Here is a 25,472-nt window from a genome sequence, read left to right on the forward strand (position 1 = left end):
TTGTTGTAGTACCCTATGAACTATATCCCGCCTGGAGCGTCCGGCTTCATCGCGCAGTAGTAGTGCATCGTCGCACCCGTCGCAGGCATCACCGCGAGCACCGCGTGGCCCAAGCGGCGCTGGCACAATGTGCACGTCCGGCCGTCCGATACAAGCACATGCCGCGCTTGCAGCGCGCGCACCTGCGTCGTAAGCCGCACGTCTTGCGCTTCGTACAGCGCTTGCTGCACCCGAATCTCGTCCCGCTGCGCGGCGCGCCATCGCCACGCGCGTGTACAAAGCGCCGCCACGTCCTGGACTGGGACCGAGGCAGGGAGCAGCGGGAGAATCGCCGCCATGTCGACGTGACGCGCATGCCGCGTAAGCACACGCAAAGCCTCAGGCAGCCATGCACGCCGATGCTCGACCACGATACGCACGAACAACGTAAGCACATCGCCGTCGTACACGTCGCAGTACCGCGCCGCAGCGGCCATGTCGTTTAGGTCACATAGGTACAGCGTGAGCGCCTCGGCATGCCGCTGCACGCGGCCCAGCAGCCACGCACGAATACGCGGCATTGCCGGACGTGGGGGCATCGCCTGAAGCACGGCCGCGGCATCGTACGACGTCGACGTGTGCAAGAAATGCTCGAGCGTGCTCATGGCCACGTCGGAGTGCGCTGCGGCGGCGGTCAGGTACAGCGTCGCGAGGAACGTAGGCAGCGCGGGCGGTACGTCCGCTGCAGGCATCGCAGCGAGCACGCGCTCCATGTACGTGATGGCCAACGTAGGCGCGTGCTGCGCAAGCGCATGCGCGACGCGCATCGGCGGCAACGTCGTCAAGTGCTCTTCGCACGTGAAGATCGCCAGGCCCTCGTCAGGCGCCGCGTCAAGAATCCACGGCGCTTCGTCGAGCATCAAGTCCACATGGTCTGCCTCCAGCGCTTGCAAGTACTGGATGGCCGCTTGCAGCGCTAGCGCTGGCTCTGTCGCCTCCCTCTGCGCATCGTCGTCCGCCGCTGCCGCTGCCGCTGCCGTTGCCGCTGTGTACCGTGCTCGCAGGAGCGCCATGGCCTCGGAATGCATCGCCTTGCCGCGGTACAGCGCAAGCAGCTCGTCCATCTTGCCATGCGCGCGCAGCTGAGCCTCCACGTCCGCCACTTGGCACCAATTCGCCACGCGGCACATCGGTCCGACCAAGCTCGGCTTCGTACGTAGGAAGACGTGGAAGAGCGCGGTGTCGACAGCCTGGGCCATAGCCATGCCCTGCTCGGGCGTGAGCGACGTGAGCGGGCATGCCCACGCAGGTAGCGATAGCAGGACCGACGTATCGAGCGGATGCGTATGTGTATACGACGCGACCAGGGGCCGCAGCAAACGCCGCCGATCGTTGAGGAAGCGCGCCAAGGCATCGAGCGCCGGCGCCGAGAGCGCGGAGGTATCGTCGTCGTCGTCGGTGGTGGTGGTAGTGGTGGCTGCCGCCTTTGGCGGCACCGGCGCGCCGACCATAGCGAGCCAGTGCGAGCGCGGCTGCGCCAACGCGCCGGAAATCGAGGCGGGGTACATCGCAAGCACATGCGCTGGATTCATATCAATCGCCATAAACTGGTCGATCGCCTCATCGTACAAGCGCTGCTGCATGGCCTGCGTGCCGACCAACGCACACATATGCTGCCGTCGCGCATCCCACGTCGCATCGGTCGGTCCCTCCAGCGCGTCAAGCAGCGCGAGCGCTTCGCGGTACTCGCCTTGCGCGGCGAGCGCTTCTACTTGTTCGTCCCACGCACGACGGTCCCATGTCCATAGCGTGCCAGGCCCTGGCACCTTTGCTGACGTGTACACGAGCACGGATGTCGCACCCTCATCACGAGGTCCACGGCTACTATGCACCACACGCACCTCGCCTGCATCGTCAGGCACCTGGAGCGTTTGCTCACGACGTAACGTCGAGGCCATAAAGACGCCCCATTGCTGCGCGGATTCTTGCAGCACAAGGTACGGCGCAGCATAGAAGGCGGCCCAGGGCGGCGCGTCCCATGCGAGCGTCGACGTGGCCTTGTGCGCGCGCGACGCACGGCCCTGTGCGTCAACAAATGTCGCACCCGCATCTGTCGCCAACAGGACATCCTGCGCTAAGCCCAACGCCCGTGGCCGCTTCGCGCGCGACCACCACGTGGTGGTCGCGCGTGCCTCGGGCGCGTCGGTGCCGCGCGGGAGAGAGACGGCAAACAGGTCCCAGGCGCAGGTATCGAGACAGTCTGTGGATGTCATCGCATCAGGCGGCAAGGCCCGCCACGCCAAGCTGGACGCCTGGAGCGGCGGCACGACAACACGTGCATATTCGTACGCGCCATAGCCGACAAACACCACGCCGCCGTCCGGCGCAAACGCCAGCGTTTGCGGCGTACGTGGCAACGCTACGATTTTCGCATCCCAAAACTGGCCATCGTGCCAGCGGTACAGGACGAGGCTATGCTTGCATGCGATGGCCAACGCACTTACTTGCACATCGCTCGTTGCTCGTTGCTTCGCACGGGCTACCTCGTCCATACCACGCAGACCGACCGCACGCGCCGGCGCTACCGCGGCATTCGTTGTCGAGGCGTGCGCCGTATCTGTACGGGCCTCCTGCCATGACGCCGCGAGCATCTGCCGCGCGCCTTTGGAGTGGGGCAGCCGGCATGGCTCGCCTGGGGCATCGGATGTCGATACAAGGTGCACGTACGAATCTGGTGTGAGAAGAGTGCGTACGTACCGGACAACGCGGCCATCCACGCTGTGCCAGGAATGGGGCAGAGCTGGTCAATGCGCCGCCGCGTAAGCGACTGCGACGACGATGGATCGCCTCGGTAGATGTGGCCCTGCGACGTACCGATGTACGGCGACACGTCGCCGCCCTTCGCATGCCGAGGATCGTACGCTGCTGCCGTACAGTCCGGCACAGCGGAGGCAAGGACGCGCCACGCAAACGCGCTGGGCATCGACGGACAGATAGGCAGGCAGGCAGGCAGAACGACAGAACGACAGAACGACTCCACCTGCGGCCACGGCGTCGCTGCCTTCCCACGTGGCTACCAACGCACAGGACAGCTAGGCATGGCCCTGGACGAGCAGATGGCCGCGGCGCTCGCGCAACGTACGCGGCGTGGGACTCGGCGGGCCCTGCACCTGCGTGATCCGACGCACGCACAGACGCTAGCTACACTCACCGATTTTTCCTCCAACGACTACCTGTCGCTTGCGCGGGATGCAGGTCTTCGTACGCGCGTCGCGGAGGCGTGGCGCACGTCCGAGGCACCCTTGGGCAGTGGGGGCAGTCGCCTGCTGGACGGCGACTCGCTGCTTCATACGCACACGGAGCAGGCGCTCGCCACCTACTTTGAAGCGCCCGATGCCTTGCTGTTCAATAGTGGCTACGATGCGAACGTCTCCCTGCTCACGACGCTGCCGCAGCCAGGCGACGTAGTCGTGTACGATGCGCTGGTACATGCTAGTATGCACGATGGGATGCGCGCTTCGCGGGCTCATGCGTGCGTGTCGTTCGCACACAACGATGCAGACGCGTTGGATCAGGTGCTGACGGAGCTCTTGGCCGCGCATACGCCGACGAATGTGTTTCTCGCCGTGGAGAGCGTGTACAGTATGGACGGCACTATCTGTGCGCTGGATCGGCTGTACCGTGTGCTGCAAAAGCATGTACCCCACGCCGACGCACGGCATATCCTCATCGACGAAGCGCATGGCGTCGGTGTGTACGGCCGCGGCGGCCGCGGCGTGTGTGCGGCGCTTGGGATGGCCGACGTCCCGACCACGCGTCTCATGACGTTCGGCAAGGCATGGGGCTGTGCAGGCGCCGTCGTCCTGTGCTCGTCGCTCCTTCGTGACTACCTCGTGAACTATGCGCGACCTCTGATCTACTCGACGGCACTCCCACCAAGCCAAGTCGTGGCGATCCAAGCCGTGTTGGACGCCTGGCAGGGGAACGACTTGGAGGCACGGCAGCGCCATGTGCACCAGCTCGTGCAACGCCTGCACGATGCGCTGCAGCAGGTAGGTATACGACCGCCGCCGCGGCCGTCGCTGCCATTGCCGCCGGCCCCCATTGTGCCTATTCGGCATGCCACGCCCAAGGCACTCGCAGCGCGACTCCAAGCCGCCGGGTTCCTTGTCCGTGCCGTATGCTACCCCACAGTCCCACGCGACGAGGAGCGCATACGGATCTGCGTCCACGCGCACAATACTATGGACGAGATGCAGGCCTTGGCGCGTGTGCTCGCATGGGACGCGTCCTTGTAAATTACGTGCGCGACAGTACCGTGCCCTGCCGCGTCGCCAGCGTCTGTACATTCCATTTGCCGAGCGCCTCGTACTCGTCCAGGACGCCTATACCACATACATTGCGCAGCACTTCCACGACAATCAGCACGTCAGGCTGGGCCAGGTCGACGCGGTGATCCGCGTTCGAAGGCACACAGGACGCAATGAGCGGGATGAGTACGTCGCGAGATAGCGAGGTGTGTGCTCGAATGCGCGGCTCAATACGATACTGAAGGTCAATGTAGCCTATACCTACCGTGCGTGGTTGGCTCGCTGGGAACGTAGACGCCAGCGCTTTGGTCGCTGCGGCTTTAATGGCCTCGAGATCCGCTCGGCACAAGATGCGTACCGGTGAGATCCGCTGCACATATCGACTACGTGACTCGCCATCCGTGGCAACATCCTGCAAGAATCGCTTGGCGAGCGTATGAGCGTCCACAGGCGGCGCACATTGCAGAAAGCATACTGCGGTAAGTCATCGAAGAAACGTACAGCACTCTGTATCCGTGTCCAACACGGAGATACGTGTCGGCGTATCATGGTGCGTCGCGGACGCGACGGCGTTCGGCTGCTGCAACGACGCCAGCTCTTGCTGGATCTGCGCCTCGATATCGTCGTGCGACGCGCCGCTGTGGCTTTTCGAGGCCGTCGTCGTCGTCGTCGTCGCTGTCGACGGCGGCGCAGGGCCGTTCCGTAGCGCATCCATATCATCCTCGTCCATGTCCGCGTACATACGTGCTTCGTACTTCACATAAGTAGGCCCGTACGTACCTCACGCAGCACATCGGCCAATTCACGAGCGGCCTTGCGTTCCTTGCCGCGCGCACAGGACATGAACACACCGGTGGCCGTGGGCGTATGCAAGACCTGCGCTAGCTTCGCACGGTGCCGCTGGTGCTCCCCACCTGTAGGCCGTCGTCGTCGTGCCGCCTGCTGCACGGCGCTATGTGCCTTGTCACGAGACATGAGGAAGAAGAAGAAAAAGAGGAAATGCGACGGCCAGCGAGCGATGTTTTCTCCTCGCATTGGCCATGTGGAGACGTTGACACCTCGCTGTCACAAAGCCATGGCGTGGACCGACGACGACCCTGGCGGCGTGCGTGCCTTGCTCACGCAGCTACGTGCGCAGCAGGATGCAGCAGCACCAGCCTCGTCCACGCCCACGGTCGAGCATCGATCCGCGCCGCAACGGCCATGGGCCAAGTCAGCGCCGAAACGGCCAGCCTACCTTCGTCATCTGGACGAAGCCGCGTCCGATACCCCCTACGACCCGTGGAAGCCGCACCTGGAAACACACGGCGTGGCAAGCCATGCCATGCCATCTGCCTCCGCCGCCACGTCGGCTTCGATACCCCCCCAGGCTGCGCCGGCATCCTTACGCACCATGCCGTACGAACAAGCCGTCAAGCGCATCCAGCATCTGACACAGGACGATGCTTTTGTTCGCGCCTACCGCCAGGTACGTCCCTCGTAGGCAACTGACACGAAGCTGTGCGACGCTCAAGACGTTTTGGAAGACCAATTGGCCCGCGAACGCGCCGACATTGTGGGCGCTCATGGACCTATGTACGTACGAACCAAACTAACAGCAGCGGTGGCCGCGCACAAGCGCAGCAGGCGCAATGGGCATGGGATGCGCTCCAGCGCTGGGACGATCATGCTGCAGAGCAGCAGCGGCAATTGGAGCAGGTATGTACACGAGCTACTCACCACTCTAGCTGGGCGTGCCATGCTTCTACGAAACGAACGACCCTAGCGTCCTCGCGCTGCAGCGTCGTCTTGGGCACGTCCTCCAGGCGTGTGTCGCGGCCCCCTCTCCACGCGTGCCGCGCGAGGTGTGAGTCACGTGGGCAGAGCCCTCCTTGGCCCCTGCACGCGCTCGATGGTGGTACCTTGCGCCACGGTCCCCCGCCCCTCTTTGATAGCATGTGGCTAGTGTCCGCCGGGCTCACGCTGGTACTGTTCCTGTGTACGTGGCCTCTGTCTCTGTGGCAGCAGAGCGCATGGCGTGCGCCTGCTCAGGCGCTTGGCACGCAGGAGGCAGAGACGGACTGGCTCCGACTGCCTCGGGACGTTCGTCCGAAGCATTACGACTTGACGATGCTCACAGATTTGACGCAGACGCACTTTTACGGCGCGGTCAATGTATCGTTGGATGTGCTGGAAGATACCAAGATGCTCACGTTTAATGCCGGCCGCGATATGGACGTGAGTTCCGTGCTGGTCGAGACGCCGCTAGGCACGTTCATTTTGCCGCCGGAGCGCGATATCCAGCATGAGCGGATCTCAGTCTCGATCCCCATCGTGCTGCGCCGTGGGATGCACGTCTCAATCCTCACAGGCTTCCATGGACCGATCACCATGAACATGGTCGGCTATTACTATGCGACTTGGTCGCATCAGGGCGAGCATGGCAATTACACGCTCACCCAGTTTGAGCCGACCGCCGCACGCGATGGATTCCCATGCTGGGATGAGCCGGACTTGAAAGCCACGTTCCGTATGCGTATGCTCCATGCAGACGGCACGACAGCGCTCAACAATATGCCCAGCACCCATACGCGCGCCCTGCGGGACAAAGAGGTACGCCAACTCCTGCACATGCACGAGCTGCGATACGAGACGCCGTCCTGGGGATCGCAGCAATGGCACCTGACTGAGTTCGAGAAGACGCCGCGGATGTCGACGTACCTGGTCGCGTACGGCAATGGTCACCTCCAGTACGTGGAAGATTCGTTTGCCTCGGCGATCAGTGGACGTACCGTGCCTGTGCGAATTTACACGACCCCGGAGTTTATTGAGAAGGCCTACGATGCACTGAAAGCGATGAAAGAGGTGGTGCCCGTGTTGGAAAACATGTTCGATATTGAATACCCTCTCCCCAAGCTCGATATGCTTGTCGCTGTCGGCTTTGACTCCGATGCGATGGAGAATTGGGGTCTGATTACGGGTCGTGCTACGACGTTCCTGACCGATGAGAACTCGAGCTTGGAGAACCGCCAGTACAACGCCATGGTCATGGCGCATGAATGTGCCCATATGTGGTTCGGAGATATCGCCACGATGACGTGGTGGGACAACTTGTGGCTCAATGAGGCGTTTGCGACGTTGGTCGGTGAGGTGATGGCGACGTCGCAGCTCTACCCCACCTGGCACATGGACCGCCGCTTCCTGCTGACCGAGTGGAATCGCGCGTTGGACCTGGATGCTAAGCGTGCCTCGCATCCCATTGAACTGCCGGTGGAAGGCGACGATATCGGCGCAGCGGTAAGCCAGGTCTTTGATGCGATTTCGTACGCCAAGGGCGCGAGTGTCCTTCGTATGCTTTCCAAGACACTAGGGGACGATGTGTTCATCAAGGGCGTGAGTCTCTACCTCAAAAAGCACTTGTATGGCAACACGGAAACCAGGGATCTATGGGACGGCCTCAGTGAGGCGGCAGGGAAGAACGTGAGCGAAATCATGGAGGCTTGGATCAATCGGCAAGGTTTTCCTGTGCTGACCGTGACGGAAGGCAAGCACTCGATCCTTGTCACACAGAACCGGTTCCTGGAAACAGGTGTGCCCAAATCGCACGAGGATGAGACGTTGTGGCACATTCCACTCGCGCTCAAGGTGATCCGCGATGGCAAGGAGACGATCGATACAGAGCTGATGCTGCCAGCGCAACGAACCATCGAGATCCCCTTGCCTCATGCGCACCACGTCGTTTGGAAGCTGAATGCCGACTCGATCGGCGCGTACCGCGTCGCATACTCGCCCTCGCACCTGCGCAAACTCGGCGAGGCCAAGGACCTACTGAGTGTGGAGGACCGAATCGGACTGCTCTCGGATGCCATGCGGCTGGCCCAGGCTGGCTATGTGCGTACGTCGCATGCACTGGAGCTGATGCTGTCCATGAAAGACGATCCGAATGCCATTGTCCAGGCCGCGCTCCATGAGAACGTGGCAGCGCTCGCGAGTGTGCTGTGGGAGCAGCCGGCCGAGCTGCAAGAGGCCTTGCAGCGGTTCGGTCGTGACTTGTTCAGCTCGATGGCGCAGCACCTGACATTGACGTACGAAGACGACGACTCGGTGGCGACGCGCTCGCTACGCACCAACGTCGTGGATGCAGCAGCGACGGTAAACGATCCATGGACACTTGGTCAGATGGAGAAGGAATTTGAGCGCATGTACAAGGATAGGCACGTGCATGGCATCCACCCTGATCTGCAGCGCATTGTGCTGATCCAGGGCGTACGTCACGGCGGCGAGCGTGCGTATGAGGTGGTGCGCCGCATGTTCTACGAATCGTCGGACCCCGAGGACCAGAAATCCGCGATGCTAGCGCTGTGCTATGCACAAGAGCCCAGGCTGCTCCAGCGCACAGTCGATATGGTGTTTAGTGACGACACGCCGAAACAGAACCTGCTGTACGCAGTCACGGCTCTTGCTAGCAACACCAAGGCGCGTCGGCTGGTATGGCACGCGATGAAGGTCCACTTTGACGAGATTGTCGACGTGTTTACTGGCAACATTGCGTTTATCCGCTTAATTATTGCCGCCGTGAGCTCGTTTACCAGTGAGAAGGACGCTGCAGACGTGGAGCAGTTCTTCCATGGCCTGCCGACCGAGCGCATTGGCCGCGGCGTGTCACAGGGACTCGAATCCATTCGGGCGCAAGCACGCTGGGTGTCACGCGACGTGGACGACGTGCAGCAATGGCTGCGTCAGCATAATTACATGGCGTAGAGGGATGGATAGATGTGGAGGCGTAACGCCGTATCTTTTCATACACAGACCACGACGGCATGTGGACGCCGTCTGTGTTGGTCGCCACGTTATGGGCCGTCTGGCAGACCATTGCGCCATGGCATGAGAGCAAGACGTACGTCCCGGCGACATTGCGTCCTGCCCTGTGGTGCGAACACGCCCAGCCGTCGTATCGATTGCCGGCGACAGTGCAGCCAGTGCACTATGACCTCACGCTGTTCTCGGATGTGACAGAGCTGCGCTTCCAAGGCGCCGTCAACATCACACTCGAAGTACTCCACGATACGCACATCCTGGAATTCAATGCGGGCCGCAACTTGAACCTGAGCGATGTTCACGTCGTCGCGCCCTCGCACACGTATACGCTGCCGCCAGCGATCGATACGAAACGCGAGCGTGTACGCGTGACGCTTCCCTCGGCTGTGCGACAGGGCGACGTCGTATACCTGGCCCTGGGCTACACAAGCCAGATGGATCAGAGTATGCGAGGCTACTACTATTCCTCGTGGGAACACAAGCAGCAGGCAGGACACTATGCGCTCACGCAGTTTGAGCCGACATCGGCGCGGCGTGCGTACCCCGGGTGGGACGAGCCCTCGTACAAGGCTACATTTGCCTTCCGCATGCTGCATCGTAACGATACGGTGGCCCTGGCCAATATGCCGAGCGTGCATGCGCACACGATCTCCGCACGCGATGCAGCGCAGCTCCTGCATACGTCGACGCTTCGTATGCCTACGCCGCACCTGGGCGATGATGTATGGGCCGTGACGGCATTTGCAGAGACGCCGCGCATGGCACCATACCTGGTGGCATGGGCCAACGGTGCCTTTCAGCATGTGAGTGGGTCGACTCGTTCGCCGCTACGTCATCGCACGATCCCTCTGCGTATGTTTACCTCGCCAGAGTTCATTCACCAGGCTGATTTTGCCGTGGAAGCTATGGCACGTGTCCTGCCCGAGTACGAAAAGGTGTTTGATATCGCGTACCCGCTCCCGAAACTCGATGCGTTGGTCGCTGCGGACTTTGACTTTGGCGCGATGGAGAATTGGGGCCTGATCACAGGACGCAACTCGGTATTTATGTACGACAAAAAGGCCGGCCTGCAAGGCAAGAAGAACGCAGCGGGTGTCATGAGTCACGAAATTGCCCACATGTGGTTCGGCAACATGGCCACGCTCGCCTGGTGGGATAGTCTATGGCTCAACGAGGCGTTTGCGACGCTCATGGGCGAAATGATCATCCTGGATCGCGTATTCCCTGAATGGCAGAGTGAGCGTGAGTTTATCGTGACGCATCTTATGCGCGCCCTGGACTTGGACGCCAAGCGGTCGTCCCACCGTATTGAGATTCCCCTCAGCGGCGATAACGTCGAAGACGAGGTGACGCAGTCGTTCGATGGCATTTCGTACTCCAAGGGCGCGAGTGTTCTGCGTATGCTCTCGCACATGTTGGGCCAGGATGTGTTCTTGCATGGCGTGAGTCTCTACCTCAAGGACCACTTGTACGGCAGCACCGTGACAAAAGACCTGTGGGAGGGCATCAGTCAGGCATCGCACCTCAACGTCAGCGCGATCATGTCGGAGTGGGTCCAGACGCAGGGCTTCCCGGTGATTTCCGTCACAGAGAAAGACGACGCGTTGCATGTGCAGCAGCACCGTTTCCTGGAGACGGGCGATGCGTCCGCTGACGAAGATGCGACTTTGTGGTACGTCCCCCTTGGCTTGCAGGTCTTTGATGCGCCTACGCCCCAAGCGCCGGCAGTGCTGGCGCATGAACGGTCCAAAGCCATTGCGCTGCCTCACGCTTCGCAACGGCTCTGGAAACTCAATGCAGGCACCACAGGTGTGTTCCGCGTAGCCTACCCACCGCACCACCTGGCCAAGCTCGCGAAAGCCGCGGCCCAGGCAGAGAGTCCAATCTCCGTGGAAGACCGCATTGGGCTGGTGAGCGATGCGTGTGCGTTGGCGCAGGCTGGCTACACTCCGACGTCCTCGGCGCTTACGCTGCTGCATACGCTGCGGGGCGATCGCAGTGCGCTGGTCCACCGCGCTGCCTCGCTGGGCCTCACCCGGCTGGCGAGTGCATGGTGGGAGCAGCCGACGTCGGTGCAGCAGGGCATCGCGGCGTTCCGCCAAGCGATGTTTGGCCCCATGGCGCGGTCGCTCACGCTCGAATACGATGAAAACGATACGTTGGATGTACGCGAGCTCCGTACGACCGTTGTCACGGCCGCCGCCGCGGCCGGCGATTCGTGGACCATTCGCGAAATTCAGCGTCGCTTTGCGCCGCTGCGCGACGACGACGATGACAGTTGGATCCCCCCGGACCTCCTACGTACGATCCTCACTGAGGGCGTAAAGCATGGCGGCGAAAAGGAGTACAATACGGCGCTGCGAATCTACCACCACCCACCGACTCCGGCGCACAAGACGGCGGCCTTGATGGCGTTGGGCTCGACGCAGGTCCCGAGCCTGATCGAACGGACGCTGGCGATGGTGTTCAGCGGCGGCGTCAAGGCCCAGGACTTTTCGTACGTGTACTCGGCGCTTTCCAGCAACGTGAAGAGCCGTCGCGCGCTCTGGGAAGCGACAAAAATGCACTTTGATACGTTGATGCGACTCTTTGACGGCAACTTTTCGTTCGTCGATGTGATCAAGTCAGCCATTGCTGGCCTGACAAGCGAGGAAGATTACGAGGACGTCCTGCGCTTCTTCCATGACAAAGACACATCGCAGTACAGCCAGAGCCTCGCGCAGTCACTCGAGTCCATCCAGGCACAGCGCCGCTGGCTCCAGCGCGATGCGGAGGATGTGCAGCAATGGCTCCACATGCATGAATTCCTGTAGCGGCATAGAATGTGGAGGCGATCAGGTGGCCCCTGCGGAGGAGCGCCCCGCGCGCGTGTGACGTTGCTCCTATCGACTGGCGTTGGACCGATGTGGATCCCGAGCGTGCTCGTATCTGCGTACCTGTCCCTGGTCCAGCTAGTGTCGTGGCACAGTGGCTGGGTAAGTATGATGATGCCGACCACGACCACGACGACGCCTCGCTTCCGATTGCCGGAGCATGTGCGGCCTACGCACTATGACCTGACGATCTGGTCCGATTTGGATGCGTTGCAATTCCAAGGATCTATCCGTGCTACGCTGGATGTGCTGCAAGACACGGATACCATCCAGTTTCAGGCTGGGGAGAACTTGCACCTCGGCATGGTCCATATCGAGGCGGGCACGACGACCTACCAACTTCGGCCCCATGTCGACAAGGCCAGGGAACGTGTACGTGTCGACCTGCCGCACCTGATCACCCGCGGCACCCCTGTGACATTGACCGCTGGGTTTGCAGCGCCTATTGATCACACGATGCGGGGGTACTATGCGTCGTCCTGGGCGCATGAAGGCGAGCATGGCACTTATGCGGTGACGCAGTTCTCGCCCGCGTCAGGACGCCGTGCGTTTGCCGGCTGGGACGAGCCGGAATTCAAGGCCACATACACGTTCCGCATGATCCATAAGAATGGGACGATGGCATTGGGCAACATGCCTATCAAGCACAGCCAACCTGCGACGCACGACGACGTACGCGACGCCCTGCATACACACCGCCTATCTATGCGGATGCCAGCGCTGGGCGACGAGGCATGGACCTTGTCTGAGTTTGCTACGACGCCGCTAGTGTCCAGCTACCTGGTCGGCTGGGCGAATGGCCACTTTCTGCACAAGGAGGATGCGTACACGTCGCCGATCACAGGCCGTAGCGTGCCACTTCGCATTTATGCAACGCCAGAGTACATCAATACGACCGGCCATGGCCTGGCCGTCATGAAGAAGGAGCTGCCGTTGTACGAATCGCTGTTTGATATTGCGTACCCACTCCCGAAACTCGATGGACTTGTCGTGGCCGACTTTGACGTGAATGCCATGGAGAATTGGGGCTTGATTACAAGTCGGACGTCGGTGTTTGCGTACGATCAGCGATCCGAGCTAGCAGGCCTGAAGAGGGCAACGGGTACCATTGGGCACGAATTGGGTCATATGTGGTTCGGAAATATGGTCACGATGATGTGGTGGGACAACTTGTGGCTGAAAGAAGCGTTTGCGACGTTCATGGGCGAAGTCTTGGTCATGAATCGCGTCTTCCCTGCGTGGGACAGTGTCAGTGACTTTGTCGTAGCGCACTTGCATCGTGCTCTGGAGCTGGACGCGAAGCGGTCCTCCCACCCCATCGAGACACCACTCAACACAGAGCGCGTAGAGAATGCACTCACGCAGACGTTTGATGCGATCCCGTACTCCAAGGGCGCGAGCGTACTTCGCATGCTGGCCGCAATGCTTGGCGAAGATGTATTTCTACGTGGCGTCAGTGCGTACCTCAAAGCGCATCTCTACGGCAACACGGTCACGCAGGATCTATGGGAGAGCCTCTCCGAGGCCTCCGGGAAGCCTATCGCGACGATCATGGCTGCGTGGACATTGCAGCAAGGTTTTCCTGTGCTCACCGTCATACCGACGCGGCGTGGGTGTATCGTGCGCCAGCATCGGTTCCTCGAAACAGGCGACGCGACAGAGCAAGACGATCAGACACTATGGCATGTCCCCTTGGCCGTCAAAGTCGTGCAGGACGGCCAGACGTACGTCTATCATGACATGATGCTCGCGGGCGAGCGTGAAAAAGAAATTGAGCTCCCAGCGAAGGCCCTGTGGAAACTCAATGCCGATGCTATCGGGGTGTACCGCGTCGCGTACCCCATGGCACATGTAGATGCGATGCTCGCGGCGAACACGTCGTGGAGTGTAGCGGATCGAGTGGGTATGCTGAGCGATGCCTTTGCTTTGGCACAGGCGGGGTACACGTCCACACCAGACGCACTCACGCTCATGGACCGTATGCGTGACGACGAGAGTCCTCTGGTACTTCAAGTGCTAGCGCAAAGTGCAAGCAAACTCGCGAGCGTATGGTGGGAGCAGCCCGCGGAGGTGCAGGATGCCTTGCGACAGTGGCGCAGGAAGCTGTTTGGCCCACTCGCACGTCAGTATACCATGGACAGCCAGCCTCACGAGTCTACGTCGACGCGAGACATGCGATCAACTGTCATGGCCGCGGCCGCGGAGGCCGGGGACCCGTGGACCCTGCGTGAGATCGCACGTCGGTTTGAGCCTTTGCAGACGAAGGGCGACGATCGGCAGATCCCGCCGGATCTCTTACGTACGGTCCTCCAAGCCTCCGTGCAGCACGGTGGGGCGGAGGCGTACGAAACGGTGTGGCAGATGTACCAAGCCCCCGCGACGCCAGCGCACAAAGTCGCAGCGATGGCGGCGCTGGGCGCGGCTCAGGCGCCGGCGCTGATCGAGCGGACGCTGGCGTACGTGTTTAGCGAGGATATCAAGACACAAGACATCCCTGCCTTCTTCGCAGCATTGTCGAGCAATCCAGCGAGTCGCCGAGCGCTATGGGAAGGCACAAAGACCCACTTTGACCAACTTGCGCGCCGCTTTGTGCGCAACTTTTCGTTCAAGAACGTCGTGCGTGCATCTATGGGCGCGCTATCGAGTGAAGCTGATATACACGACATCCGTGCGTTCTTCCGTACACGCGATACGTCGACATTCGATATGAGTCTGGCGCAAGGCCTCGAGTCGGTCGAGGCGCAAACGGCCTGGCTGACGCGGTCGGGAGAGAGCGTGCGCGATTGGCTCTCCACACATCTATAGCTCGGACGGGGCCATGCACGCCTATCTGGGGCACAAATGGAATATGGCCCGCCGGTAGTCCCCCGTAGGCCCAAAACCGGCCATGTGATGCATCCTCCTGCGTGGATTCCTGAACGTTGGACCCCCCGAGGGCCTGGTGGGTGCGTGGCCCCGTGGCTGACAGAAAGATGAATCTCGTGCGATACGCTGCATCCTTAGCTCGTTGTCGTCCTATTCTGCGTGCTGCGCCTATCGTAAGGAATACAGATTGGACATTGTGCCGTACAAGCACATATAGCCACAAGGTGTGCATCCGGCCAGGGTTTGTATGCTAGAACAGATTGCTTACACGTGCCTCCTTCCGTTGGTGTGGATTTGCGTCTCGTTTTTCGCACAGCGTCCGACAACCACTCTTTTTCCATCCGCCTCGCTCACGTCTACGTCTGTGAGGTTTGCGTCTATTATGAGCGTACCCCAGAACGAGTCGAAATGGTTCCGTCTGCCGACGGACGTTCGTCCTACACACTATGAACTTACCATGCTCTCCGACTTGGACGCACTGCGGTTCCACGGCCATGCCAGCATCTCGCTGGATGTGCACAGCGATACCAATGTGCTTGCGTTCAACGTCGGCAAGCGTCTGCAGCTCAGCGACGTCCACGTCGCGCTGGGCAGCGAGACACACACGCTTACGCCCGAGATCGATCGCGATCACGAGCGTGTGACAGTCAAGCTGCCCAGTCGCGTCGCCAAGGGCACGTCACTTACCATGTCAGTGGCATACTGGAGCGATATCGATAACAGCATGATGGGATACTACCAGTCGTCATGGAAGCACGACGGCGAAGAAGGCAACTATGCACTCACACAGTTTGAGCCGACCTCAGCTCGCCGTGCGTTCCCGTGCTGGGACGAGCCGGATGTCAAGGCTACGTACACGTTCCGCATGGTCCACCGCGATTCCACTGTAGCGCTGGCGAATATGCCCGACGTCGAGACACACGCCGTGGACGACGCTGCAGTGCGTCGTCTCTTGCACACGGACGACTTCCAGGTGGACGCACCGTCCTTGGGCTCGGATGCCTGGCGTGTGACAGAGTTTGCCAAGACGCCGCTCATTTCGTCCTACATCGTCGCGTGGGCCAACGGTGTGTTTAAGCACCTGAGCAGCTCGTACACGTCGCCCCTCACAGGCAAGGAAGTGCCGCTGCGTATCTTTACGACGCCCGAGTACATTCATCAGGCGCAGTACGCACTGGATGTGAAGAAAAAGGTGCTCCCAGAGTACGAAAAGGTGTTTGACATTGCGTACCCATTGCCAAAGCTCGACACGCTCGTGGCCTCCGACTTTGATGCAGGCGCTATGGAAAACTGGGGTCTGATCACGGGCCGTACGTCGGTGTATCTCTACGACGAAAAGACCGGTCTGCAGGGAATGAAGTACACGGCCTCCGTGCAATCGCACGAGTGTGCGCACATGTGGTTCGGCAACATTGCGACGATGGCTTGGTGGGACAATCTGTGGCTCAACGAGGCATTTGCGACGCTCATGGGCGAAGTGATGATTCTCGACCGCGCATTCCCAGAGTGGAAGAGCGCAAGTGAGTTCATCGCGACGCACCTGAACCTGGCGCTCGACCTTGACAGCAAGCGCTCGTCGCACCCCATTGAAGTGCCATTGGAGGGCGAGAATGTCGAGGATGCAATCAACCAAGTCTTCGATGCCATCTCGTACTCCAAGGGCGCGAGTGTCCTGCGCATGCTTGCGCGCATGGTCGGCGAAGATGTGTTCCTAAAGGGTGTGAGTATCTACCTGAAGAAGCATTTGTACAGCAACACCGTCACGAAGAACCTGTGGGATGGTATCAGTGAGGCATCGGGGCAGGACGTGAATGCGATCATGTCGAGCTGGATCCTCAAGCAGGGTTTCCCCGTCCTCACTGTCACAGAGAGTGAGAATGCCATTCACGTGCGTCAGAACCGCTTCTTGTCGACGGGCGACCCAACGCCCGAGGAGGACGAGACGCTGTGGCAGGTGCCGCTGGCCCTCAAGGTCGTGAAGAATGGCCAGGTAGAGACCGACAACAGCCTCATGCTCCGTGGCGAGCGTGAGATGGAGATCCCGCTGCCCAACGCCAAGGACAGTGTTTGGAAGCTTAACGCGGAGACGGTAGGCGTGTATCGCGTGGCTTACCAGCCAGAGCGCCTCGAAAAGCTCGGTGCGGCGGCGGCGCAGGAGAACAGTCCCTTCTCGCTGGAAGATCGTGTGGGTTTGGTCAACGATGCCTTCACGCTCGCACAGGCCGGCTACGCCAAAACGTCGGGTGGTCTCGCTCTCGCGCGTGCGTTGGCCAACGACAACAGCTCATTGGTCAACTTGGCCATGAGCATGAACTTTGCTAAGCTCGCCAGCGTCTGGTGGGAGCAGCCAGAGTCGGTGCGCAATGCCATCAACAAGTTCCGCGCGGATGTGTTTGGCCCCCTCGCTCGAAAGCTTACGTTTGAGTTTAGCGATAGCGACTCAAGCGAGCTGCGCGAGCTGCGTGAAACCGTACTGAGCGCCGCTGCTGCCGCGAGTGATCCATGGACGATTGACGAGATTCAGAAGCGATTCGCGCCACTCCAGGAGAAGGGTGACGACAGCTTGATTCACCCTGACGTGCTGCGTATCGTCCTCGGTCACGCTGTGCGTCACGGCGGTGAGAAGGAGTACGAGACAGTCTTGGGGATCTATCGCAAGCCGCCTACGCCGGCTCACAAGGACTCGGCAATGATGGCGATGGGTATGCCGAGGCAGCCAGAGCTCTTGCAGCGCACCGTGGAGTTCCTGTTTAGCGGCGAAGTGAAGACACAAGACTTTATGTACTTCTTCCGCTCCCTGTCCGCCAACCCAGTAAGCCGCCGCATGCTCTGGAGCACGTTCCAGGAGCGCTTTGACGATCTCGTGAAGCGCTTCGAAGGCAACTTCTCATTGGCTAGCTTGATCAAGTCGATGGTCAGCTCCTTCACCACGGAAAAGGACGCAAAGGAGATTTCCACGTTCTTCGAGTCAAAGAACACCAGCCGCTTCAACATGAGTCTTGCGCAGGCCCTGGATGCTGTCCATGCCCAGGCTCGTTGGCTCGAGCGCGATGCGGACGATGTGCGTGCTTGGCTCGAGGCACATGGCTACCAGGGATGATAGTACGGCCCCGTAGAAGTGACTAAGTCCTCTAAAATTGGCCAATTTGGGCGAATATGCGATTTTTTTTTCTCGTGCCGTGGTGAAGGCGAACGCGACGCCTCCTAACAGGCTGCAGGCCCGGCACTAGCGTCTAGTCTCGCGTGCTATCAAAGAGAGCGAGCCAGTTCGCGACCTCTCTACATACCACGGAAGAAAGTGTGACATCGAATTTCATTTATGCTATCAAGGCACGAGGGCCAGTTACTCCGACGCTGGCTTCTGCTCAAGTTAGTATGTCGGTGTCAGAGGAGGGACATACCTTGAAGAAGCGCTGACGCCTCTCCTGCGCAAAAATGCTCAGCGGGCTTTCCGCGTCTGGCTTGTCCTCACCCACACTTGGACGGATACCCGCCTGGTTGAGCAGCGAGTTGCCAGCCGCCTGGAACGTGCCCACCAAAGCACCGAGACCGACACACGAGCCAGCCATCGCAGGCATCGAGCGTGCTGGAATGTGAGACTTCTCTTTCGTATACATACTCGCTGCGCCCATGACAAGACCAGCAGCACAACCGCCGCTAGCACCGTTCCAGCCATCTTCCTTCTGGCGGTAGTTCGCTACCATCGCATCAGCGTATGCAAATGCACCGCCCACCAAAGCTGTTCGTCGTTAGCAACTGTACACACAGGCCGTAAGTGCTACTTACTGAACAGCGCAATCGTCGAGCCCGTGCGGGTGAACACACCCATAGCACCAGCCTTGTGCTTTTGCAAGCTGTTTTGCACAGCGCTCACAGCGAGACCAACAAGAGCGCTCACAGCGCCGGCATTGAACGTCTCGTTGATGGGCTGTCGCACCTTAAACTCCTGGGGAGCGTCCGACTCACTCATGGCTGGGTCACAGAAACAACCACGGCCGATGGGCGCGGCGTGAGGACACTCTTATTTCCTCGTCAAAAATAAATCCCCAAGCGACCCGTGCACACGCCGCCTGGCGCTGCACGTCTTGTTGGTAGGCATCACAGTGCATCATGGATGAAGCTCTTGCTCAGTTTATCAGCGTAACGAATGCGTCGCCTGATCAGGCGCGTGCATATCTTGAGGCTGCGAATGGTGACGTCTCCACAGCGCTCTCTACGTACTTTGAGAGTGGCGACGCTACCGTGTCAGAGGTGGTGGACCCTGCGCCAGCGGCCACCACTACACCTGCACCGGGCGATCCTCGTACATTGAGTGGCGCACCCATTACAGACAGTGCACCCTGGCCTTCCTCTTCATCCTCCAAATCTACCGGACGCCCAGCTCGTCCTGCTGGACGCTCTGGGGGTATCATGACATTCAATGACCTTCGCTCTGGTCAGGCACAAAGCCATGACGATGACGATGATCCTATGAACCTATTCGCTGGCGGAGAACGTAGCGGTATTAACGTGGAAAACCCTGACTCACAGCGCGGAGGCACAGGCCATGCGCTCGTCGATGATATTTTGTCCAAGGCCGCCACATCGTCCCAAGCAGCTTCAGCACACGCTGTCGGTACGAAGACTACACCCTCTGCTTTTTCAGGCAAGGGGTACTCGATTGGTGGTGCCACTGTAGGCAACGATACGGCCCAGGATACCCGTCCCTCCGCCTCTTCGAGCTTTTTTGGCTCGATGCCTGGCGCAGCACCCTTAGACGGTGGCATGGGCGAAGACGAGACAGACGAAGAGCCTGTGATTCGTCACTTGACATTCTGGCAGGATGGCTTTTCTATTGAAGATGGGCCCCTTATGCGCTACGATGATCCTGCGAACCAGGAAACTTTGCAAGCTATCAACTCTGGCCGTGCGCCGCTAAGCTTGCTCAACGTGCGTTTCGGACAGCCTGTTGAACTTATGGTGGCGCGTCGCACGCACGAAAAGTATGTGCCTCCCCCACCCCCGCCAACCAAGCCATTTGACGGCACAGGCGTTCGTCTAGGTGCACCAAGTGCTGAGCCTACGCCGGCACCCAAACCTGCTGCGACTCCAGCATCCACCGCATCTACTGATGTGCTCCATGTGGATTCTTCGCAGCCTACCACGCAAGTCCAAGTACGACTTACGGATGGCCAACGGCTGGTGGCCAAATTGAATCACACACATACCGTCGCCGATCTTCGGCGTTACATTGAAGCGTACGTATCCTATGCAACTATCCTAACCTATTTCAGCCAACGTCCTGACTTGGCTGGTCAAAATTTCACCATTCGTACTTCTTTCCCGCCAAAGCCGATCACAGACGAGACACTCACGGTCGCTGATGCAGGTCTCTTGAACGCGGTCGTGGTGCTCAGGTAATTTAGGCTTGCTCATCTTGGTCAGCATGCCTCAGCAACCGTCGAGCCACATGTCTTGGACCTCTTTGGGTCGATACCCACGTGTCAGTACATAAAGATAGCAAAACATGAGTGGTTGACGCAAGTCCCCTACTGCCAGCACATGACATTGACCGCGAATCATCTCCACCGTATTTTTCCGACATGCATTGAAACGGGTCCGTAGACGGCTTCCAGTCACCTATGTTCGGCCAATCTCCGTAGCCCTACAAGATACCGGCCGAGTTTGACACTCTGTTTAAGACCTCGGTCTCGAGTTCTCTTTTTCTTCACCCTCACCTCTTTCTTCCAGTACGTACGGGCCCCCTTTGGTATAGCCCAGCTCTAACATTTCCAGAACAAAATGGCCGGTGACTCCAGTAAGACCGTGTCGGGTTTCCTGACGGACTTCATGATGGGTGGTGTTTCCGCCGCCATCTCGAAGACCGCTGCTGCTCCGATCGAGCGTGTGAAGCTCCTCATCCAGAACCAGGATGAGATGATCAAGCAGGGCCGTCTCTCGTCGCCCTACAAGGGTATCGGTGACTGCTTCGTGCGTACCTACCAGCTCGAGGGTCTTGCCTCGCTCTGGCGTGGTAACACTGCCAACGTCATCCGTTACTTCCCGACTCAGGCCCTGAACTTCGCCTTCAAGGACTACTTCAAGTCGCTCTTCAAGGTGCCCAAGAACGCTGAGTACTGGAAGAAGTTCAGCTCGAACATTGCTTCGGGTGGTGCTGCCGGTGCCTCGTCGCTCGTCTTCGTCTACTCGCTCGACTACGCCCGTACCCGTCTTGCCAACGACGCCAAGTCGGTCTCGAAGGGTGGTGAGCGCCAGTTCAACGGTCTTATCGACGTGTACCGCAAGACGATTGCCGTGGACGGTATCATGGGTCTCTACCGTGGCTTCATCCCGTCGGTTGTTGGTATCGTTGTGTACCGTGGTCTGTACTTCGGTCTCTACGACTCGCTTAAGCCGATTCTGCTCCCTGGCAAGCTCTCGGAGAACTTCCTTGCCTCGTTCTTGCTCGGTTGGGGTGTTACCACTAGCGCTGGTCTTGCTTCGTACCCGCTCGACACTATCCGTCGTCGTATGATGATGACCTCGGGTGGTGGTGTTGCTTACAAGAGCATGTTCCACGCCGCTTCGTCGATCATTGCTTCCGAGGGTGTGTCGTCGCTCTTCAAGGGTGCCGGTGCCAACATTCTCCGTGGTATTGCTGCTGCCGGTACCATCTCGGGTTACGACCACCTCCAGCAGATCATGTTCGGCAAGGTCTACAAGGGTGGTTCGGGTTAAACAACTCGTCACCAATTTGCATATCTATTATGGCAGGAACAGAGTATGGAGACATGGTCTCCGTGTCTTCTCTACCGTTTCCCGTAGCTGTAGACTTGCACTTTAATCAACTGGCTGTTGAAGCTACTTTTTGTGGTGTTGCTGTTAGTCATTATTAACATTGGAAGTACGTAGAGTGCCTGGCTTATGGTATACCGTAGGCATGGAGCACACGCGTTACCGTGTCAAAAAATACCTAACGCAGTATGTACAGGTTGGATCATCAAATGCACTGTTTCTCTCTACATATATCTGGGGGTCATATCTATCAAGGAATGAGGTCAATGGAGGCAACTTAGCAATTACATCCTTCGCGCATCGGCATGGTATTCCTGCGCTGCAAATCCACCAATTCGTTACGCGCTGGGCCTGTGTTTCCAGCGGAACCAATTGCCTTAGGCTTTGTATCCAGGGGAATATGCTTGGCAATCTCGGTAAAGGTTTCCAAGACGCCCTCGCCCGTCTTCGCACTAGTCTCGAAAAAGAGAAGACCCGCTTCATCTGCGTACTGTTGCGCCTCTGAGCGAGGGACCTCACGCTCAATCTTGTCTGATTCAGCCTCATCGTCGGTCTCTTCTTCCGTAGTCGCGCCATCGTCGGTCGGCGCTGCTTCCGTACTCTCTGACAAGAGGTCGATTTTATTGCCTACCAAGGCAATAATAATGTTGGGATTGGCTTGACGCTGCAGTTCCTTGACCCAGTTCTTCGCCTTCTCAAAGGATGCCGCCTTTGTCACATCATACACCACAGCGCTGGCTTGTGCGTTGCGGTAGTACATAGGCGCCAAACTGTGGAAACGTTCCTGGCCTGCTGTATCCCAGATTTCGAACTTGATGATACGGTCTTCCAGACGGCATCGTTGCTTTCAAGGTTAGTAACACTACCATAGCCAAGGTACATACTGTTAAGAAGGCGGCGCCAATGGTTGGTTCACGGTTCTCTTGGAACTCGTCTTGCACGAATCGGTGGACCACCGACGTTTTGCCTACGGCTGATTCTCCTAGCAGCACTAGCTTCGTCTGAATAGGGCGCAGATCTTTGACGGGCTCTGTAGATGTAGTATCGGTTTGCGTAGTCACAGCATTGGAAGCGTCGGCAGCAACCATGGCGGATGTCGTCCAAGTACTATGGCGGTGGCCCCCATGCAATACGATAGCCACTAGGGATTTGCCTTCTGGGAAATAATGCATAAATCCACGACCATACAACCAACCCGTCGGTCGCCCTACCGCGCGCTCACGTCAGCCGAGGTCGTTTGCGCGACGCGACACCGTAGTAACCGCGAATCCATTTTTGGTGGTAGTGGCTCAAGAGTTTCTGTTTTGCAACTCGCGTGTGTCTGTGTACGTTTGTCAGAGCTACATTCAGGGATATGCAACAGACCCAACAACAGCAATCAGCGTACGGGCGCGCGCCTGTGCAAACATCGGCACAGGCGCAAGCGCAGGCACAAGCACAGCGGATTCGCGCAAGGAATCACTATGATATCCTAGTAGGTGAAGGATTCCGCGGCACAAAGAGGGACCGCCCTACGGATCGTAGCCTCCCACCTTCTTTGAAGCGCCAAGTGAAGGAGAGTGCCATTTACAATGACCTCCAGCGCATGGAACGTAACCTTGATTGGACGTTGGCACGTAAACGGGCCGAGCTGATGGATTCTATGGGAAAGCCCCCTAAGGTGAAGCGCACTTTGCGTATTTTTTTGAGCAATACCTGTGCGAATCAACCATTCCAAGTCGCTGAGAAAAATCAACAGAAGCGCGAGGCGAATGATGATGCTGCGGGTGCAGATGGCGATGAAGGCGACGATGATGAGGCTACCACGGCACCTCAAAATACGTCTGGCGCTGGCTCCGCGGAGCAAGAGCAACATCAAAACGATGTGCCGTCTTGGACGCTGCGCATCGAAGGCCGTCTCCTTGACCCTAGCTTCCGTTCGCGTGCAGGCGCTGCATTGTCGGCGCATGCTACGACAGGACGTATTGGTGCTCACAAGTTTAGCAACTTGATTAAATCATGTGTCGTTGAGCTACATCGTGATGCCAATTTGTACCCGGATGAATCTCTAGGTACGAGTAACATTGTGGAATGGCATCGTCCTTCGCCCAGTATCGCCCCGCAGCTGCCTGTGCCAGGTACAGGTGGTAGCACAGTGACAGAGAATCCACTTATCCACAGTGCCGAACCTGCCTTGGATGGCTTCGAGATCAAACGGACGGGTACAGAGCCTGTGAAGGCCAAGATTGTTCTCTACCCTCTCTACGTGCCCGAGCGCTACTCTGTCTCGCCGCCCCTGGCCCAGCTGCTGGACATCCAGGAAGAAACGCGTGCTGGTGTGCTCAGTGCCCTTTGGGCCTATATCAAGCAGCACAATCTCCTGGACGAGAACGATCACCGTGTTGTGCGTCTGGATGCGCCTTTACAAGCTTTGTTCCGTACCCCCACCATCAATTTCCACCACATACCCGAAGTGTTGCATCGCTTCTTGCACCCACCACAGCCTATTGTTTTGGAGTACTATATTCGCACGGACAAGGCGGAGCATCGTCATCCTACCGCCTACGATATCGAATTGGATATGGACGATTGGGCATTACGGACACGTCAGCACAACGTGCTGTCTCGCTTTGATGCGAATAGCTCTCTGAGCAACGAAATTGCAGCGCTGGACGATCAAATTGCCCAGGCCGCTCTTACGATTCGGAATCGTGCAGCTGCACGACAATTCCTTTCGTCATTTGCAGAAGATCCGCATGGTCATTTGCATGCGTGGATCGCGAGTCAAGCTCGTGATCTTGACACAGTGCTTGGTGCATCGCAAACAGGAACAGGCAGTGAAGGTGACGCCAGCTCGTCTGTGCACTTTAGCTCGGAGGAGATGCGTCGTGCAGAAACATTCCAAGGTGCCTGGATCAATGAAGCTGTGATTGTTAGCGAGTCGCAGCGGTTGGCGGAGCGTTTGCAAGAACTGCAGTCTGACACAGTGCGAACGAGTACACAGGCATGATCGGCGAACTAGGCGATTGTATAGGACGCATAGCACTTCATGGCATACTGTTCATGACTCGTGTCTTTCTTGTGATCTCTCCTACATAAAGCACACACACACACACACAATTTGTTGGGTAAAGGCATATATATTGCGTCTCTCAAAGCGAGAGCCTTTTATCCACCAGGCGCTATTCCATAATCAAAAAGGGTCTGCACTGGCAGAGCACAAGAGAACTATGCAAAGACATTGCACACATAGCTAGTAGGCATACAAGCCACCGCATAGCCCAGGGGACGTAGCCCACAGTTCTGGCCATACAACCAAAACCGCAAGGCCCCATAGACATACACTTAACGGTACGACTTTTGGCGGCGAGCGCGGGCACCACGACCACCGAACTTCTTCGGCTCGCAGCGGCGCGGGTCGGCGATCAGAAGGGTACGGTCGTACGAGATGAAGAGCTGACGCAGCTCCAGAGCCGAGGCGGCATCGTAGTACTTAGCGTAGTAAGCAACCAGGGCCTTAGCGATAGCCTGGCGGATCGCATACACCTGCGAGGTCTGACCACCACCCGAAACGCGGATGCGGATGTCGACAGTCCTGTGGAATGTTAGTACGTCTTTTCACATGATGACACATACGAGAACTTGTCCTCACCCACAACCAGGATCGGCTCGTACACCTTCCAGCGGAGCGCATCCGGCTGGACCAGAGTAATGGGCTGGCCGTTGAGGCGGATCTGACCCTTGCCCTCCTTGGCGTGGGCCACGGCCGTCGCAGTCTTCTTCTTACCGAAACACGAAACGAACGGCGTCGCACCCTTCGCGTCAGACATCTGCGGATGGTATCAGTACTCTGTTCACAAATACAGCGTTCGCAAGTGAGAGAGCCGTTGTGCTT

The 25,472-nt window shown here is 58.7% G+C and overlaps 11 protein-coding genes across 11 annotated transcripts; 6 read left to right on the plus strand and 5 right to left on the minus strand.

Moving 5' to 3' along the window:
• Positions 1-20: 20 nt before the first annotated feature.
• On the minus strand, positions 21-2,962 carry Malapachy_0080 (hypothetical protein; the record flags this gene model as incomplete). The annotated part of the gene is made up of 2 exons (XM_018134613.1): positions 21-2,710; positions 2,737-2,962. 2 exons carry the CDS (start codon positions 2,960-2,962, stop codon positions 21-23), a joined length of 2,916 nt encoding a protein of 971 aa, XP_017991009.1.
• Positions 2,963-3,077: 115 nt separating this feature from the next.
• Positions 3,078-4,277, plus strand: Malapachy_0042 (8-amino-7-oxononanoate synthase; the record flags this gene model as incomplete). The annotated part of the gene is made up of 1 exon (XM_018134576.1): positions 3,078-4,277. One exon carries the CDS (start codon positions 3,078-3,080, stop codon positions 4,275-4,277), a length of 1,200 nt encoding a protein of 399 aa, XP_017990933.1.
• Position 4,278: 1 nt separating this feature from the next.
• Malapachy_0085 (thump domain-containing protein) lies at positions 4,279-5,264 on the minus strand (the record flags this gene model as incomplete). Its single annotated transcript, XM_018134618.1, has 4 exons — positions 4,279-4,527; positions 4,555-4,763; positions 4,791-5,043; positions 5,070-5,264. 4 exons carry the CDS (start codon positions 5,262-5,264, stop codon positions 4,279-4,281), a joined length of 906 nt encoding a protein of 301 aa, XP_017991004.1.
• Positions 5,265-5,364: 100 nt separating this feature from the next.
• Malapachy_0077 (hypothetical protein) lies at positions 5,365-6,139 on the plus strand (the record flags this gene model as incomplete). Its single annotated transcript, XM_018134610.1, is given in 4 exon segments — positions 5,365-5,757; positions 5,773-5,864; positions 5,888-5,987; positions 6,017-6,139. 4 exon segments carry the CDS (start codon positions 5,365-5,367, stop codon positions 6,137-6,139), a joined length of 708 nt encoding a protein of 235 aa, XP_017990960.1.
• An 85-nt stretch (positions 6,140-6,224) lies between these two features.
• On the plus strand, positions 6,225-17,924 carry Malapachy_0061 (aap1-alanine arginine aminopeptidase; the record flags this gene model as incomplete). Its single annotated transcript, XM_018134594.1, has 4 exons — positions 6,225-8,990; positions 9,215-11,895; positions 12,055-14,734; positions 15,222-17,924. The coding sequence occupies 4 exons, from the start codon at positions 6,225-6,227 to the stop codon at positions 17,922-17,924; spliced, it is 10,830 nt and encodes a 3,609-aa protein (XP_017990985.1).
• Positions 17,925-18,167: 243 nt separating this feature from the next.
• Positions 18,168-18,794, minus strand: Malapachy_0086 (nadh-ubiquinone oxidoreductase kda subunit; the record flags this gene model as incomplete). Its single annotated transcript, XM_018134619.1, has 4 exons — positions 18,168-18,185; positions 18,226-18,410; positions 18,444-18,563; positions 18,611-18,794. 4 exons carry the CDS (start codon positions 18,792-18,794, stop codon positions 18,168-18,170), a joined length of 507 nt encoding a protein of 168 aa, XP_017991007.1.
• Positions 18,795-18,934: 140 nt separating this feature from the next.
• Malapachy_0121 (shp1-potential regulatory subunit for glc7p) lies at positions 18,935-20,224 on the plus strand (the record flags this gene model as incomplete). The annotated part of the gene is made up of 2 exons (XM_018134654.1): positions 18,935-20,061; positions 20,098-20,224. 2 exons carry the CDS (start codon positions 18,935-18,937, stop codon positions 20,222-20,224), a joined length of 1,254 nt encoding a protein of 417 aa, XP_017990952.1.
• Positions 20,225-20,605: 381 nt separating this feature from the next.
• Positions 20,606-21,541, plus strand: Malapachy_0088 (eukaryotic adp atp carrier; the record flags this gene model as incomplete). Its single annotated transcript, XM_018134621.1, has 1 exon — positions 20,606-21,541. One exon carries the CDS (start codon positions 20,606-20,608, stop codon positions 21,539-21,541), a length of 936 nt encoding a protein of 311 aa, XP_017991003.1.
• A 334-nt stretch (positions 21,542-21,875) lies between these two features.
• On the minus strand, positions 21,876-22,686 carry Malapachy_0113 (gtp-binding protein ypt5; the record flags this gene model as incomplete). The annotated part of the gene is made up of 2 exons (XM_018134646.1): positions 21,876-22,442; positions 22,483-22,686. The coding sequence occupies 2 exons, from the start codon at positions 22,684-22,686 to the stop codon at positions 21,876-21,878; spliced, it is 771 nt and encodes a 256-aa protein (XP_017991164.1).
• A 266-nt stretch (positions 22,687-22,952) lies between these two features.
• On the plus strand, positions 22,953-24,587 carry Malapachy_0118 (swi snf complex 60 kda subunit; the record flags this gene model as incomplete). The annotated part of the gene is made up of 1 exon (XM_018134651.1): positions 22,953-24,587. The coding sequence occupies one exon, from the start codon at positions 22,953-22,955 to the stop codon at positions 24,585-24,587; it is 1,635 nt and encodes a 544-aa protein (XP_017991163.1).
• Positions 24,588-24,922: 335 nt separating this feature from the next.
• Malapachy_0109 (ribosomal protein s9) lies at positions 24,923-25,407 on the minus strand (the record flags this gene model as incomplete). The annotated part of the gene is made up of 2 exons (XM_018134642.1): positions 24,923-25,172; positions 25,214-25,407. The coding sequence occupies 2 exons, from the start codon at positions 25,405-25,407 to the stop codon at positions 24,923-24,925; spliced, it is 444 nt and encodes a 147-aa protein (XP_017991137.1).
• Between the last annotated feature and the right edge of the window lie 65 nt (positions 25,408-25,472).

Source organism: Malassezia pachydermatis (genome assembly GCF_001278385.1).
Source record: "Malassezia pachydermatis strain CBS 1879 chromosome Unknown scaffold6, whole genome shotgun sequence".
Taxonomy (NCBI): Eukaryota; Fungi; Basidiomycota; class Malasseziomycetes; order Malasseziales; family Malasseziaceae; genus Malassezia; species Malassezia pachydermatis.